This window comes from Arachis ipaensis, chromosome B6, assembly GCF_059453495.1.
Source record: "Arachis ipaensis isolate K30076 ecotype BB chromosome B6, ASM5945349v1, whole genome shotgun sequence".
Classification (NCBI taxonomy): Eukaryota; Viridiplantae; Streptophyta; class Magnoliopsida; order Fabales; family Fabaceae; genus Arachis; species Arachis ipaensis.
In genome coordinates this window covers 12,313,843-12,330,107 of record NC_142441.1, presented here as the reverse complement: position 1 = coordinate 12,330,107, position 16,265 = coordinate 12,313,843, and the positions used below count along the sequence as shown (strand labels likewise).

Here is a 16,265-nt window from a genome sequence, read left to right as displayed (position 1 = left end):
TTATTGTTACACAGTAATGCCTTTTGGCCTTAAGAATGCAGGCGCAACATACCAACGACTGATGGATAAAATGTTTAGAAAACAAATTGGGAGAAACATGGAGGTCTATGTCGACGACATGGTGGCCAAGACGTCACAAGGGAACTCACATTGCGATGACTTAACCGAGATCTTTGGTCAGATCCGATCATATAACATGAGGTTAAACCCGGAAAAATGTACTTTCGGTATACAAGGTGGAAAATTTCTGGGATTCATGTTGACATCCAGGGGAATCGAAGCAAATCCTGAGAAATGTGCCGCAATCCTTAACATGACCTCGCCGAAGACTGTGAAGGAGGTACAGAAGCTCACGGGAAGAATAGCGGCCTTGTCGCGGTTCCTGCCAGCAATATCAGACAGATCTTATCATTTTTTCCAAGCAATATCGAAGCATAAACAGTTCACTTGGACAAATGCTTGTGAAGAATCTTTCAGGAAGCTAAAAGCAATGCTGACGTCTCCCCAGATACTACAGAGTCCGGAGGCTGGTAAACCATTATATTTGTATTTATCTGTATCTAGTCACGCTATAAGTTCGGCTCTTGTGCTTGAAACAGGAAAAACACAAAAACCAGTATATTTCGTCAGCAAGGTCCTGCAGCCCACCAAGCAAAGATACCCAATGGTAGAGCAATTGGCCCTGGCACTGATCACCACAGCTAGAAGGCTCAGACATTATTTTCAAAGCCACACCATTATCGTGCGGACAGATCAACCACTTCGGCAAATATTAGCAAAACCGGAAGTAGCAGGAAGGTTGATCAAGTGGTCTATTGAATTATCAGAATTCAATATCCAGTATCAACCCAGGCCAGCTTTGAAGTCACAAATCTTGGCCGACTTCATTGCTGAGTTCACCTGTCTACACAACATCACCAGGCCGAGCACAGGGATGATGTATGTTGACGGAGCATCAAACAATAAAGGAAGTGGAGCAGGAATTATACTTGAATATGAGAACACAATCATAGAACAGTCCGTAAGATTCTCTTTTGAAGCTAGCAACAATCAAGCGGAATACGAAGCTCTACTAGTTGGATTGAACCTCGCCATCAAACTACAGATACCAAGGATCGTCGTACATTGTGATTCGCTGTTAATAGTACAACAGGTGAATGGCTCTTTTCAGGTAAAAGACCCCTTACTGGAGCGATATTGGAATATGGTAAGAAATCTTATCTCGACTTTCGATAATTTCAAAATTATTCATGTCCCAAGAGGAAATAACCAAAGAGCAGACATACTATCTAAGTTGGCAACAAGCAGAACGGGCACTTCGCCCAAACTATCACAATTAACGCTAGAAAAACCTAGCGTGAACCTAACATATATTTTAAGCATGTCACAGGAACCAGATTGGAGAGCATCCATTACAGATTACATCCTCCACGGAACAATACCTACCAGTGAGACAAACCCAAAACTATTCCGAAGACAAGCAAGCTTTTATGTGTTGGTCGGCGCCGAGCTATACAGGAGAGGATTTTCACAACCACTCCTCAAATGCCTAAGCAAAAAGGAATCAGCAGAAGCCATGGATGAAGTCCATGAAGGAGTCTGCGGAAATCACATAGGGGGGAGAAGCCTAACGGCAAAGCTACTCAGAGCAGGTTACTACTGGCCGACCATACGAAGAGATTGCATAGACAAAGTAAAAAGGTGTGACCACTGTCAAAAACACGCAACAATAATGCACAGCCCTGCCGAGGTGTTGCATAACACGGAGGTAAGTTGGCCATTTTTTAGATGGGGAATGGACATCTTAGGACCATTTCCAACAGCACCAGGTCAGGTAAAATTTCTCTTAGTATGTATAGATTACTTTTCCAAATGGATTGAAGCACAACCACTGGCACGAATCACTGCAGAAAAGGTACAATCTTTCCTTTGGAAAAACATCATTTGTAGATATGGAATTCCAGGTGAGCTCATTACTGACAATGGAAGGCAATTCACTGATTCAAAACTTGCTTCTTTTCTACAGAATTTTCATGTTAAACACCATTTTAGCTCCGTAGAACACCCTCAAACAAACGGGCAAGCAGAAGTAGCTAACCGAATTATTTTGATGGCATTAAAGAAAAAGCTCGGAGAGGCAAAGGGCCAATGGGCAGATCTAGTGTCTGAGGTGCTATGGAGTTACAACACCACTATCCATTCGGCCACGGGAGAAACCCCTTTCAAACTAGTATATAGGGCAGAAGCAATGATTCCAGTAGAGATCGCCACTCCCACAATCAGAGCCGAACACCACACACAGACCTCAAACGATCAAGCTCGAGCAACTGAACTTGATACAATAGAAGAAGTAAGAAACAGTGCGTTGCTGAAGCAAAGAGCTCTACAACAATTGACACAAAAACAATATAACAGAAAGGTGATCCCCCGAGCTTTCCAAGCAGGAGATCTAGTCTTGCGGAAAACAGAAGAAGCACGACGAACTCAAGGACATGGGAAGCTCGCGGCTACTTGGGACGGACCATATCGAATCGACAAAGTACTCGGCATGGGGGCTTATACACTACAAACACTAAAGGGAAGCACAATCCCTGGAACCTGAAATGTTTCATCTTTAAAATTGTACATATCATAATCACATAGGCGCATGATGGTACTCTTTTTCCTACTCATGAATTTTTTTTCCCACATTGGGTTTTTGCTCAAGAGAAGGTTTTAACGAGGCCGGACGCCAACATCAGACTTTGTACATCTTTTACAATAAAGAAATAAAGTCATAAGGAAAACATAATTCAAATCCTACCATTCTACAATATGCAGTCAAACAAAGCCGAGCTTCTTACTCGGTACACAGTCATTAAACCAAAATAACCGATGATAGTAAATCTCGGAATCAAACATTCACAAGTACAAAAACAAAATACAAAACAAAAAATAACATATTCAATCATCTTTTTCTCCGATACTGGAATCCTCTATTAACTCTTCGACTGGAGTCTCATCATCAACTAACTTCCCACCAACAACAATCTTGGTAGCATCCAGTTTCTCTACATCAACTTCAGGAAACAATACTTTAACCTGGGCCACCGATCTTTCAAAACCTTGAGCAAACGACTCATACACATCCGTCTCCAATTCTCCCACACGAGCAGCCAACTGGTCATTACGAGTCTTCAGATCCTTTATTTCCTCTTCAAGGGATTCTTGCCGGCTTTGAAGATTCTCAACCTCAGACCCTTTTAATTTCAAAGAAGAGGAAAGTTCCTCCACCAACTTTTCCTTTTCCTATATAGTTCTTGTTAGTTCATTAACAACGACAACATTCTTCTTTTCTGTTTCTAAAGCAACCTCCTGTGTCCGCCCAATAGACACAAGCCGAGCCCCGATCACCTGCAAGTGAAACATGCACAAAAAAGATGACAGAAAGAAATAAACAAAAAGGTAAAATAATTCAATTTACCTGTAAAAAGCGACTAACACCAACCGAACCAATCCTGTTGATCATCTCAACATCAACAGGAAATTGACCAAACTGTTCAGAGAGAGTGACAAACGGAAACAGTTTGCTCCACAAAGACTTGGCGTGATCATCAACACAATACCCATGAAGCTCTTCTTGAGACTTATACGAAGATTCTATCAACTCAAAATTAACCCTGTCATCACTCTTTAAGGTACCCAGGTTAGTCCCTTTGGTTGGCCCTACTCTTTTCCTTTTCACTCTAGGTTGAAGTTCTGATTGAATAACTCCACCTCCGACCTCTTTATCAACATTAGTAGTCGAACTTTCTTTTTCAGCCTTTTTTCTTTGATTAAAAAATGTTTTCAAACCAGCCGAAGTAATAGTAGGAACCTTCTCACCTAACAAAACAAAAAAACAGAACATGCTATTAAAAACATAATAGAACAAGTAGCCATTTTCCATTTTTTGAAAAAGCTTTACCTAGGTAATCCAATACTGATTGCTCATCAGAATCCCATTTCAGAAGTTCAGAAACAGATAACAATTCTTTAGATTCCATTTCACTAACTAAAAACTCCAAAATGTCATTATCACTAGGACACCGATCTTCCACATCTAAAACCTGTACCGTTTTCGAACACCACGAAATAGGAAACCTCTCCTCCAATGTCTCATTAATAAAAAAAGGAAATTGTTCAGGAATACTCCTAATCTTAACGAACATTTTCTTAAAATCTTTGAAAGAAGATTTGTACAACGCGAAAAGGGACCTATCAGGATGGCTACTTAGGTTAACCCACAAACCCCTACGAACACCCTTAGCTTGAAATAGAGAAAAAAATACCCTCAGAGAAGGAGCCTGCCCCAGAAAATCCATTAACACCTCGAACGCTCTAACAAAACCCCAGGAATTAGGGTGTAATTGTGATGGAGCATAGTTCAACCAACGCAATACACCACATTGAAAATCGGTAAAAGGAAACCTAACTCCAAGCTCTGTAAGAACACAACTATAAACATAGAAATAGGACCAGTCACAAATTTTTTCACAAACACGATCATCAACCACACACGTTAGAACCAAGAACCCCTACTGACTCCACATCATTAAAGTAAGAAGAGTGACACCTAACATTTTCATGCACCCAACTATACGGATCGCTCTCGCTAACAATGACTTGAGTTTTCTCCATTTACAGTAACGCATGCAAAGAATAGATACAGCAAAAAAAACTAGACATTAGTCAAATAGACTAACCTTTTCTGCTCATTTTCTTCTTAACACAAAGGAACTTCAGTTTTTGGTAAGGAGTCCACTAAACCACCACAAAAATTTAATATGACAAAAACGGTTCATTGACAAGAAATAGCCTTGAAAAATAATAACCATTCAACATTTAATTTCAAAATCAAAGGAGCTAGATCAAACGGTCAGGGATACATAAAGGAAAGTGCCACGGTCATGTCCATTAAGTGTTACAGGCGCGAAAAACTAGGAAACATGATAATAATAATAATAAACAAATAAATAAACAAATGAAACATAAATAAAATAACATATCAAACAAAAACAAACACTAAAAGGAAACAGGCCCAGCTTGGGGGCTGAGGAACCACCCAATATAGTCCAACAAAGTTTTAGGGCCGAGATAGTTCCGAAGCTCGACCCGTTTCCTTCCTCCCCCTTTTTTTCTTTAACAGGTCAAGCTTAGGGGCTGTGATGTGGACCATAAACCTCGGCCCAAACAAACACAACGGCTACCACAATAGCTAGGAATCAGGAAACAGATCATCCAATAACAGAAAAGATTCTAAAAACTAATCACGGAGAGATCTGCAGAAAAGTACAAGATATCAGATGTTGAGCACAACGGCCTCTCTATCTATATAAACAACACCGAAGCAACAGAGTAAAGAACACATAAGCACAACATAATATCACTACTTCTTCTTTCTTTTACTTTATTTGCGGTTTACTTGAATACCTCTTCTGACTTGAGCGTTGGAGATTCTTTTGCAGGTGTTCCACCCGCGTTGTTTTGAAAGAGAGTCGACCTATACCTCGCCCCGACGAATAGCAGCACTACCAATCTGAAATTACTAAAAGCTCGGATCGCTAGGAGGTCGGCCTGGGTATCTCGGACGGAACAGAACTGATGTGGATACTTTCTTCATGGATTGATTAATAGTAATATGATAATGTACTGGCTTTTTCGTGCTACAGAAATCCGAAGAATTGCTTGAGGAGGTGTTTCTCTGCAAAACTCTCAATCACTAGAGTGAGTGTCTGACTTTAATAACTTTTACGTACTGCTTAAAAACATAGGAAAACTTAGTTATAATTAATAACATAGTTTTATTTGTCTTCTTATCTACCAATCTTACCCACTGAAGCCTATTGTTTTGAGTTTGCTAATTTTGGATTAGAACTTTTTTGGTCATCTTAAAAAGTAGAATCACCAATGGTTGGTGGGATCAGGCTGTTAGGCCTAGCTTAAATAATGTCTGACATCTACATCAGACAAATTTCTACTCATGCGATAAGTACTTGTATCTCAGTTATCCATCCTCTCTCTTCTGTGTAGATTTAAAAGTATGCCAAGGTCCTTATGACGCGACACTAATTCAAGCATGGGATGATAAACATGGTTCAGAGAATGATCATCCAAAAGATTTCGCAGAGAAACAGGTACATGTTTTGACTTTGTTGGTGATGGACTTATGTTAATTTCTAATTTATTTATAGTGATATATTTCTGCATACGTAGAATGACGAGTTTATAGCTCGTAGTTTCATGCACTTGTGGTGAGGTTTGGGGTTTCTAGGTGTGTTGGAGTCTGCATGCTTTGATGAATGTGTATGTGAAGTGTGGGCTTGTGGGTGGGTCGCAAAATCGATCTTCGTTCTGTTTTGTTTTGCTTTTGCCTTTTCTTCTACTTTATTCTACTTTTGCTTCATTCTGCTTCTGCTTTTGTTCATTCTGCTTCTACTTCTGCCTTTGAATTGGTTTTACTTTTGCTTACTGATTATGTTAAAAACATTGATTGTGCTAAAAAATTCTGATGATGTGTTTTGTTTGTAATTAACTTATTATGTTATGACAACAATTCTGCTTCTGATTATGCTAAAAGTTTATTATGACAAAAATTCTTTTTCTTGGAAGAAAGAGCTTGTTGGTAGAGGGAGGGTGGTGACAGAAGAAGAAGAGGAAGAGGGTGAAGATATGTCGATATGGTGGATTTGGGGGGGGGGGGTGAGAGTGGAAGAGAGTTATAAACGTTTTTTTAAGGTTTACTATTAATAAGATCTTAAAGTTTGTTTGGATGAGCTTCTGAGAAAATATTTTCTTTTGAGTTATATTTTTTTTAAAGATCTTATGAAAAATTAAAAATAATTTTATGTTTGGGTATGTTATGCAAAAAGATTTTTTTATCTATTAATTATATTTGGGTATAATAATATAAAAATATTTTTTATTTATTTATTACATGAAAAATATTTTTTTTTAAGTAAAAAAGATCTTTTTTTAAAAGATGTAAATTATAGCTTTTTAAAAAAGATGTTTTTTTTAATTTTTCTAATGTTTTTATTTTTACTACTAAAAATTTGTCAAATACACTAAAAATAAAAAAAATATTTTTTTATCAAGATAATAGCACCCAAACAAACACTTAATTATAATATTTGATATGATATAGAAATCTAATTAAAAAAATATAAAAATTTAATTAAAAATTCGATAAAATTATAGAGGCTAACAGAATAATTAAACTTTTATATTTTAGTCAATGTAAGTCCGAGAAAGCGTTGAAATCATAATATGTAACTGTAACTACCTGATTTATCATTTTATAGTATACAATTGTTTTACAATATCTTATGCTTATTTATATGTATAAAATGATTTGGGAATATATAATTTTAATGTTTGTTTTCAATACAATCATCATTGTTATAATAAGAAATTTTTCTTTTTGTTTACCCTCCCCGAGGAAGTTGTTCTAGATTATGAGTGTTTCAATTATATATCAAGTATATTAGAAATATCAAAAATGGAAGTCAAACCTGTTACAGGGAAGTTCTTCTGGCTAAATGTTTTAGGGAAGCACGTTTATTTATTTTATTTTATTATTTTTGGTCTAAGTAGATTTTTAATTAAAAATAAAAGTTGATTTTTGGACTAAAATATTAATTTTTGACTATTTTTCCGCTTTTTTAATAAATTATTAAGTTAGAATTTGAGATATTTTAATTAAAACTTGAGATATTTGAGTTGAATTATTAAAACTTGAGATATTTTAAACGTCTAATTTTTTACTAACTTATCTTTTAAGCTAAAATATTGTCCGTTTAATGTGGTTAAACAGACAAATCCATGGAATAAGGCAATAACCTATTTTGACAACTCTATTTTATATTATAAGAATTTTATTAAATAAGATTTAGGAAATAACTTTTTTTTTGGGACGTGAGCATATAATTAGTTTAATCCGGATTCGGGCCATTGGGTATGGTAGAGTGTGTGCGTGTGTTTCGTTTTTATCTGTTCACAAAGACACACACTCTCTCTGATAGGGGTGCATAGACCCGGCTCGGCTCGAAGGTTTGGTCCGGTTCTGAATACTTTAGGGACTAATTTGGTGTAATTTTATCGGGTTTACGGCCGGGTAAAGGTCTCAAAAATAGACCCAGTCATTATTTCGGGTCGAGTCCAGGCCATAGTTCGGGTCACTCGAAGTTGGCCCGATGGCCCGGTCATCATACACAATTAATATTTTGTGTTATTATTGATGGATCATGAATATTCTTATGTGGAATTTAAGTATTGTAAACCTTAATATTTTGTTTTATTAGTCATTATAAGACTATAAATTAATGTTTTATGTTTAGAATGCATAAGACTTTAGACTAATGCATAATATTGTGTTATTTGTATTGATTTAAATATTTTGTATTATTAGACAATATTAGTATTGATTGTGGTTTTGCTTTAGTATTGATTGTGGTTATGCTTTAATTTTAAAGAAGGGTTGGTTCTTGTTATATTTTTCTAAGTGAATTTTACTATGTTAAATAATGGTTGGAGTCTTGGAAATTTGGATATTTTTACATGGTAGCTTACAAGAAGGTATCAACGTAATGTAATGTTAACGACCCGGTTTTCACTCGATATAATTGTGGCCCGAAAGTGTATTGGTTTCATCGGGTCTAGGGTCGGGTTCGGGTCTAATAAATAGACTCGGTGTATATTTCAGGTCGGGTCTAGGTCACATCAAACCCGGCTTCACCCAACCCATGTGCACCCTACCCTCTTAGTCTCTTACAAACTCATCCGCTCACACACACTCTCAATATATGGCGCTTTTTTTTTTTGGTCCGGGATATTTGGCTCCTCCATCCTAAGCTCCAGCCTGGTGTGGCATTTTAGAAAGCAAACAACTTTGTTCCTTCTCTAAGAGGTATAGCGTTATCTAGTATCATATATTAGCCCTTTAATTGGGCCTTATTGGCACGCATTCCCAGTATCCAGTAGCCCAATCTAAATTATCACAGGCCCAATAACGGGTGAAGAAAAACAAAAAAGAGGTTCCCGCCAGGGTAGAGATTTTAAACTGGGTATGTGGTCTGCAAAATTGAAGTGCTTGTGGAACGCTAAGCATGAGCATGATGGGTTCCAATTCCAAAGCTGCAGGTTCTCACTCTCACTGCTCTTCAGCTTCCATTGATATATGGTCTGAAATCCTTGCCACTGAAACCCTAAGCCCTCACCAACACCAACAAATCAATGTCGTTTATCGCAAAAGAAACCCTCCCCGTAACAACTCGTATGCGACTCTCCCCTCTCTCTCTATCTACCATTTCTCTCTCATTTTTTTTACTTCTTTTTTTGCGGGAAACTGTTATGACTTTCCATTTCCACAGAAAGCATTCCGATCCCGCATGGCCGCCGCCAAGCCGGGTGAGTCTGGCTGATCCCAACAAACGAGTTAGTTGGAACCGTTCCCTCTCCACCAGGTTCATTCTCAAATTTCACCTTCATTTCTTTCAGATTTCTTTTTCTGTTTCGGTTTCATTATCTAATTCGTTCGTTAACAGGGGAAGGACGAGTATCGCAGTTGGTGCTTGCATGGTTTATCAGCCTCAGTTGAAGCAAGACAAAAACAAAGGCAGACCCGCTCTTCCAAAAGTATCTCACTCTTAAACTTTGTTCCCCATTACTTTATAAATTTACTGTAATTTGGAACAATAAGTTAGTAGAATTAGATGATGACATGCAAAGTGATGTGTGGATAGGGAAAACATGTGAAACCTCTGAATTTTGAAAAGGAGAAACAGTACTTTCAAGAGGTTGATGCTTTTGAGTTATTAGAAGAGAGTCCCTCTCCAAAGAAGGTTGGCACATGGACAATACCTGAAGAGGCTCCATTACCTGCTGTGTGCGCCAGGTTAGAGAGATGGTTGCACTCCAGAAGGTTAAAGCCAAGCTGCGGCCCCTCTAGCACACTCTCTAAGATAATGGATACTCCGGCCACTGGTTCTCAAATCACCCATGATGTCGGCATCAATTCTGCGATCTTGGAAACATTGGAAAGAACGGTGGCGAAGAATTCACATCTGGATACCATTCAAGCTGGTGGCAAAAGAGGTTTGCTTGATGGGATTCCTCTTGAGGGAACCCGCGATTTGCAAATTGATCATAAGATGATGATAGATCAGAGTGATGGAGGATGCGAAGACATTGATCTTGCTGTTAAGAAACTCTCTCTGACTTCAACTTCATCTTCATTAGATGATGGCCATATCAGTCCATTTTCTGCTTTATTATCAATTTGCGGACAGTCTGCACCTTCCTTGTTGGGCGATGTGTTATCTTGGTAATAATTTTGTTTCTTCTTTACTTATACTGTGAAGTGTATGTGATTGGTTTGAACTATTTCTGTTACTTCGTAGCATTAGACTAGAGTTTTTAGTTGCACATTGCCTGTTAAACTGGTTTATTTTTGGTTTCATGGTCACATGGAACGAATCTGAGCTTGTTTTACATTTTCATGATCATAAGTCCGTGACTTCAATCCCATCGGAGTTGTTTAGTATGATTTTATGCTTCTATGTCCTCACATTAATAAGGCCATAGCTTTTTTTTTCTCTTTTTGCCCCAGTTACTCAGAAACTATCGTAAAAATTGGCGAAGGAACATATGGAGAGGCTTTTAAGGTTGGCGGTTATGTCTGCAAAATAGTTCCTTTTGATGGGGACTTCAGGGTAAATGGGGAAATCCAAAAGGTAACCAAAGCATTTTTCTTCTCTTTTTCCTTTCCCGGTGCTATTTGTCTTATGTGATCATGTTTGCGTGTTACCTTATTTAAATTGAACTGATGTGGATACTTTGTTCATAGATAGATTAATAATAATATGATAATGTACTGGCTTTTTCGTGCTACAGAGATCCGAAGAACTGCTTGAGGAGGTGCTTCTCTGCAAAACTCTCAATCAATTGAGAGGAAATGAAGGTGACTCTGATAATTTATGCAGGACATTCATTCAATCACTAGAGTGAGTGTCTGACTTTAATAACTTTTACGTACTGCTTAAAAGCATAGGAAAACTTAGTTATGATTAATAACATAGATTTATTTGTCTTCTTATCTATCAATCTTACCCACTGAACCCTATTGTTTCGAGTTTTCTAATTTTGGATTAGAACTTTTTTGGTCATCTTGTCATCTTAAAAAGTAGAATCACCAATGGTTGGTGGGATCAGGCTGTTAGGCCTAACTTAAATAATGTCCAACATCCACATCAGACAAATTTCTACTCGTGCGATAAGTACTTGTATCTCAGCAATCTATGCTCTCTCTTCTGTGTAGATTTAAAGTATGCCAAGGCCCTTATGATGCGACACTAATTCAAGCATGGGAAGCTTGGGATGATAAACGTGGTTCAGAGAATGATCATCCAAAAGATTTCCCAGAGAAACAGGTACATGTTTTGACTTTGTTGGTGATGGACTTATGTTAATTTCTAATTTATTTATATTGATATATTTCTGCATACGTAGAATGACGAGTTTTAGAAGCTATCAGTCTCTTCGGCGAAACAAAGAGTAGCTAATAGGAGATACCATGATCTTTGGTTGATAATTAACTAGTTTTTCTCCATGCATTCAATTGACAGATTAAGTGCGTCTATCAGTATTATGTCACAAACAAGAGTAGTTACATTTTATTGAATGACTATGTATATGCTCAATAGTCAATACACTAACATATTCTTTCATATAGTGTTACGTGGTCTTTGTTCAAGAACATGGTGGCAAGGATCTTGAAAGTTTTGTACTTCTTAATTATGAGGAGGCAAGGACTTTACTGGTTCAGGTACACTTCAATTGTTGCTGGTAATATATATTCAGTGCTTCCAGCTTGTTGAAGGATTATTAATTCTTAGATTGCTAATTCTCATAATCAAATACAGGCTATAGCTGGGCTTGCTGTGGCCGAGTCTGCATACGAGTTTGAACATCGAGATCTTCACTGGTGGGATCTTCATATACTGACATTGTTTCTGCAATAATTTCGTTAGTATATGTAGTATTATGTACTAATTTATGAATATCATTTCTGCTCAGGGGAAATATACTTGTTAGCCGAAGTGATTCTGTAACGTTGCAGTTCACTCTTGATGGCAAGGATATGTTTGTTAAAACTTTTGGGTTGTTGATATCAATTATTGACTTTACTCTGTCAAGAATAAACACAGGTGAATATCGGAAATCTTGCCTTTAACATGTTCTGTGGACCTTAAATTCGTTGCTCACTTTTATTTACTATATCCTTTACACACAGGTGATCGAATACTGTATTTAGACCTTTCCTCAGATCCTGACCTGTTTAAAGGTCCAAAAGGAGACAAGCAGGTAATAAGTAATTTTTTATTCAAGTCATGTTTCCATTAGTCCCATGTAATTGCACAATGATGCTAAGTATCATATGCAGTCAGAAACGTATCGGAGGATGAGGGAGGTAACAGAAGATTGTTGGGAAGGAAGGTAATATTCACATACTTATTTTTTCTTTATATTTAGCTAAAAGATTTTCAACTCTATTTGAACTTGCTTTTGAAGGAATGCTGAGATAAGTTTATTATAGGTTCAAAATCTGTGATAGCATTTATTATTATTTCGTTTTTTTTTTTGTTGGTTGGGGGGGGGGGTAGGTATGGTTTATTGTGTCCATGTGATTGTAGAATGAGTGAACAATGAAGCATGTGAACTGTTCCAGTAGTACCAAAAGAGACCGAGACGAAAGGAGGAGTGTTTAGTTTGGTTACATTACATGTGTGATGTGAATAATCACTGATGGACGAGAGTTAAAGCTTGTTATGATGCTTCATGCAAAAGTAGGTTTTAAAAAGGTGCTTGTGTGTAAAATACATGTTTGTAGAACTTCGGCCAAAAGTGATCATTGTACAAATGTGATGCATTTTTAGTTCTACGATCATTCCTTTTAAACCAAAAGTTTATTATTAACCCTTCTTTGGCACTCCACCAGTGAGGAGATTTGACTGTGTAATATGCATGTAAAAATTATTACGTGCAATTCAATCCATTTAAGTCTGCCTTTATGTTTTAATTATTGGATCAGATGTTAATTTGGCGTACTCTTGATGTTAATATTGACATGGAAGTTCCAATGTTTTGCATTGCTTTTTATTTTGCATACCCTTGAATCTTTGTTTTTGCAATTTCGCAGTTTCCCTAGAACGAATGTGTTGTGGGTGCTCTACTTAGTGGACATACTCCTCCTGAAGAAATCATTTGTAAGCCTTCTCTCTGCTTTTTTAAGATAGTGCCTCCTTTGAATATTTTCTGTGGTTATGATTCTCGTGGAATTGTCTTTTTCAGTTTTATATCGAACATTTTAATTCTTACTCTACTTGTTGTTCTTCCATTGTGTTCTATTCGTTCAAAGTGTAGTTCAATAGCTCCATCTAATAATGAGAAAGTCCTCTTTTTTATAAACACACGATTCACTGTTTTTCACATACTAATTTGGCTCTTTTAGGTGGTCACAATTCACAAACATTTTGGTCCTAAATTTGTTAAAAATTGTCAAATGAGAAAGACTAAACGTTTGGAAAAGCAGTATAATGCGTTATGTTTATTGTAGGAACGTACCCCAAGGGATGAAAGAGAGCTACGCTCCTTGAAGAAACGTCTAGAAAGGTATAACTCAGCCAAGGAAGCTCTTCTTGATCCCTTTTTCAATGACTTGTTCGTTGAACAATGCAACAAGTGAAGTATATATATAGCAGATGGAAAAAGAGGTAATGCTCGCTCGCATTGAGAATTTTGCTTTTGCGAAGTGAAACTATAATTAATTATGTAGATTGGTATCTGATATAACGAACTAGTATTGCATATGGAAAATCACTAAACTTGAACGTTGAAGGCCACCCACCTTTAAGTGAGTGATATTCCTTTCACTGCATATCTCTATAGAGTTTATACACTGATTTTTTAAACATGTATAACGAGAAACAAAACTAGCTACTCCATACATAGATCGCGTTGAAAGAAACGCATACTATAATATGATTCATATACTAAATAAATAAATAAAATGAACTTAATAAGACTATAGATTTCCTCGGCAATCATAGATGTGCCCTGGGAATTGTATGATCAAGTGCGTCACATCTGCTATACTCATTTTCTTAGTTCATGTTTTTTATATAATTAAGCCACGTCATTGGAAAACTGTAATCATTACCTAATAACATACGCAACGTTTTCAATATCCAGAAAAGTTTACGTCATTGTCTTACGAATTAGATTCGGTTATTAATTAAAGTTAATATTTAATTTAAAATATATTTACGGACTATTTTATTGTATTGTAATTTTCTCAACAGAGAACCTAGTGTTTTGTTGATACCTATTTTTAAATGACGTTAGAAATAATCATTTTCTTTTCTCATGTACATTTATTTTTGTTTATTTATCCGATGCATTAAACTATTAATCCGTTCTCGTTCTGCCGAATTGTCTTTTTCCCTCAAGTTCCTGTTATGTGGTTTAGTATGAGGCCCTTAGACCATGGTGCTTTGCTTTCGGCATGAGATCTAGTCAGACAGACAAATGAGATTATTCCACATGGGTTGCGCCCACTCACCCATATTTGTCCATTGGTAGATTGTTTTCGAATAAAATAAGAATTTAATTCTAATGGATTCACAGTGTAAAGTCGTGTAATTACATCTGTTTTTTTATATGATTATTTAAGTTATTATTGTAAAAAATAGTTATTTTTATTAATGTGATGTTACGTATTTAAATGTACGTATAAAATTATTTTACACTAATAATGTATCAAAATTAAATTTATAAAATGAAATAGTTTCGACCATAAAATTAATGCGACTTAAAATCACTTTTTTATGTAATGTAGGATTTAATGGATGTACAAATTGCAATTATTTTACTAGCATTTCAATTGAATTGGATATAACGTAGGAGTTCTGCATAAAGAAAATATGTGTATTTGCAGCTAATTTTGATGTAAAATTAGGACATCTATGTGTATTAAGAATTTTTAGTGTGTTTATACTGATAAAGTTTTGCATAATTTAAAATTCTTCATCTTCTTCCTCCTTATCTTCTGATGCTTCTTTTTTTCATCATTATCACCATCTTTTTTTTCGTTTTACCTTTTCAATTTTTTTTTATTTTACTCTCTCAACAAGAATAAAAACATAAAAAAATCAAACAAAGACAAAAAAACATATAATACTACAAAATTACTTGGAAGAGGGTGAACTTATATTTATTCAACTAAAAGAAAGAAATAAGAAAAAAAAAGAAAAAAATGTAGCATTGAAAAAAATACTTGTGTATTTGTATCAAACTTCGTTGTAAAACTAACACATTTATATATATTGTTAAGAAATTTTTGGGTATTTGTACTGATAATTTCTGTATAATTTAAAACTCTTCCGCTTCCTCATCTTTTGCTACTTCTTCTTCATCTTATTTCATGTTGTTATAATTTTTTTTAATTCAACTTTAAAACTTCTTTCACTTTTCGCGACGATTTTGATCCTTGTTTGAATTTTGAGCGTTGCGATTTTGATTGAGGGAGAAAAACCGTTTGTCATAAAGGTTTTCGGCTACTCAAGAGTTGGGGAACGCAATCTAACGTGAGGGTTGTTTCTATTGGGTTTGAGTCAACTTGTATGATCTTATATGCCAAAAAGATTTGTATGTGTAGCAGACCTGTTAATATAAATGGGTCCATTTTTACTATTTGTACCAATAAATTAATGCCACTTAAGATTGGATACCTTACCCTCAAAATAACTGAGTCCTGGAGAATTCACCTAATTTTTTTGCGTAAATTCTAAATTTATGTTAACCAAAATTTCAAATTATTATGTTGTACATGGTGTTTGAGAAAGCTAAGGGCGGCAAACTAGATAAACGCCAAAAATGTCAAGTGTGTGTGCACATTGGATTGTGACTATACATTTTCTTTACATTGACCATAAATTCTTTGTGAAATCTTCCACCATTCTTCTTTTCTTATGATATATCAATGCTGTTATTTTGTTTAATTTGTCACCTACTTAGACTATCTTAATTAGTGTAATAGTATGTAATTGTAGTTACTAATTACATTTTTCATATTATAGTTTTGTTTCTATGTTAATTTTAAATTGAAGGAGCAGCCTTGGGTATATGCTGGTCAATGTCAGCGCATAATAGATCAACTTAAGAGCAACATTATTGAATTTTAAGTACTT

General features: G+C 35.8%; 2 protein-coding genes across 3 annotated transcripts; one reads left to right on the top strand and one right to left on the bottom strand.

The window, feature by feature from the left end:
- Positions 1-2,943: 2,943 nt before the first annotated feature.
- LOC148554637 (uncharacterized) lies at positions 2,944-8,764 on the bottom strand. The gene is made up of 5 exons (XM_088490419.1): positions 8,746-8,764; positions 6,491-6,553; positions 3,464-3,864; positions 3,352-3,393; positions 2,944-3,288 (listed from the first exon to the last, which is right to left on the bottom strand). The coding sequence occupies exons 1-5, from the start codon at positions 8,762-8,764 to the stop codon at positions 2,944-2,946; spliced, it is 870 nt and encodes a 289-aa protein (XP_088346545.1).
- On the top strand, positions 5,682-14,658 carry HASPIN (Protein kinase superfamily protein). 2 transcript variants are annotated; one of them, XM_088491355.1, is made up of 16 exons: positions 5,682-5,773; positions 6,026-6,155; positions 9,021-9,292; positions 9,390-9,482; positions 9,564-9,654; positions 9,762-10,342; positions 10,628-10,751; positions 10,912-11,021; positions 11,336-11,447; positions 11,750-11,842; positions 11,940-12,001; positions 12,094-12,224; positions 12,311-12,381; positions 12,461-12,513; positions 13,217-13,283; positions 13,634-13,954. In XM_088491355.1, the coding sequence occupies exons 3-16, from the start codon at positions 9,126-9,128 to the stop codon at positions 13,760-13,762; spliced, it is 1,884 nt and encodes a 627-aa protein (XP_088347481.1). In that variant the 5' UTR covers positions 5,682-5,773; positions 6,026-6,155; positions 9,021-9,125; the 3' UTR covers positions 13,763-13,954. The 2 variants fall into 2 exon arrangements, with proteins under 2 accessions (XP_088347481.1, XP_088347480.1); XM_088491354.1 differs by lacking the exons at positions 5,682-5,773; positions 6,026-6,155 and adding an exon at positions 14,527-14,658 and having other exon boundaries at positions 9,101-9,292; positions 13,634-13,790.
- Positions 14,659-16,265: the final 1,607 nt, after the last annotated feature.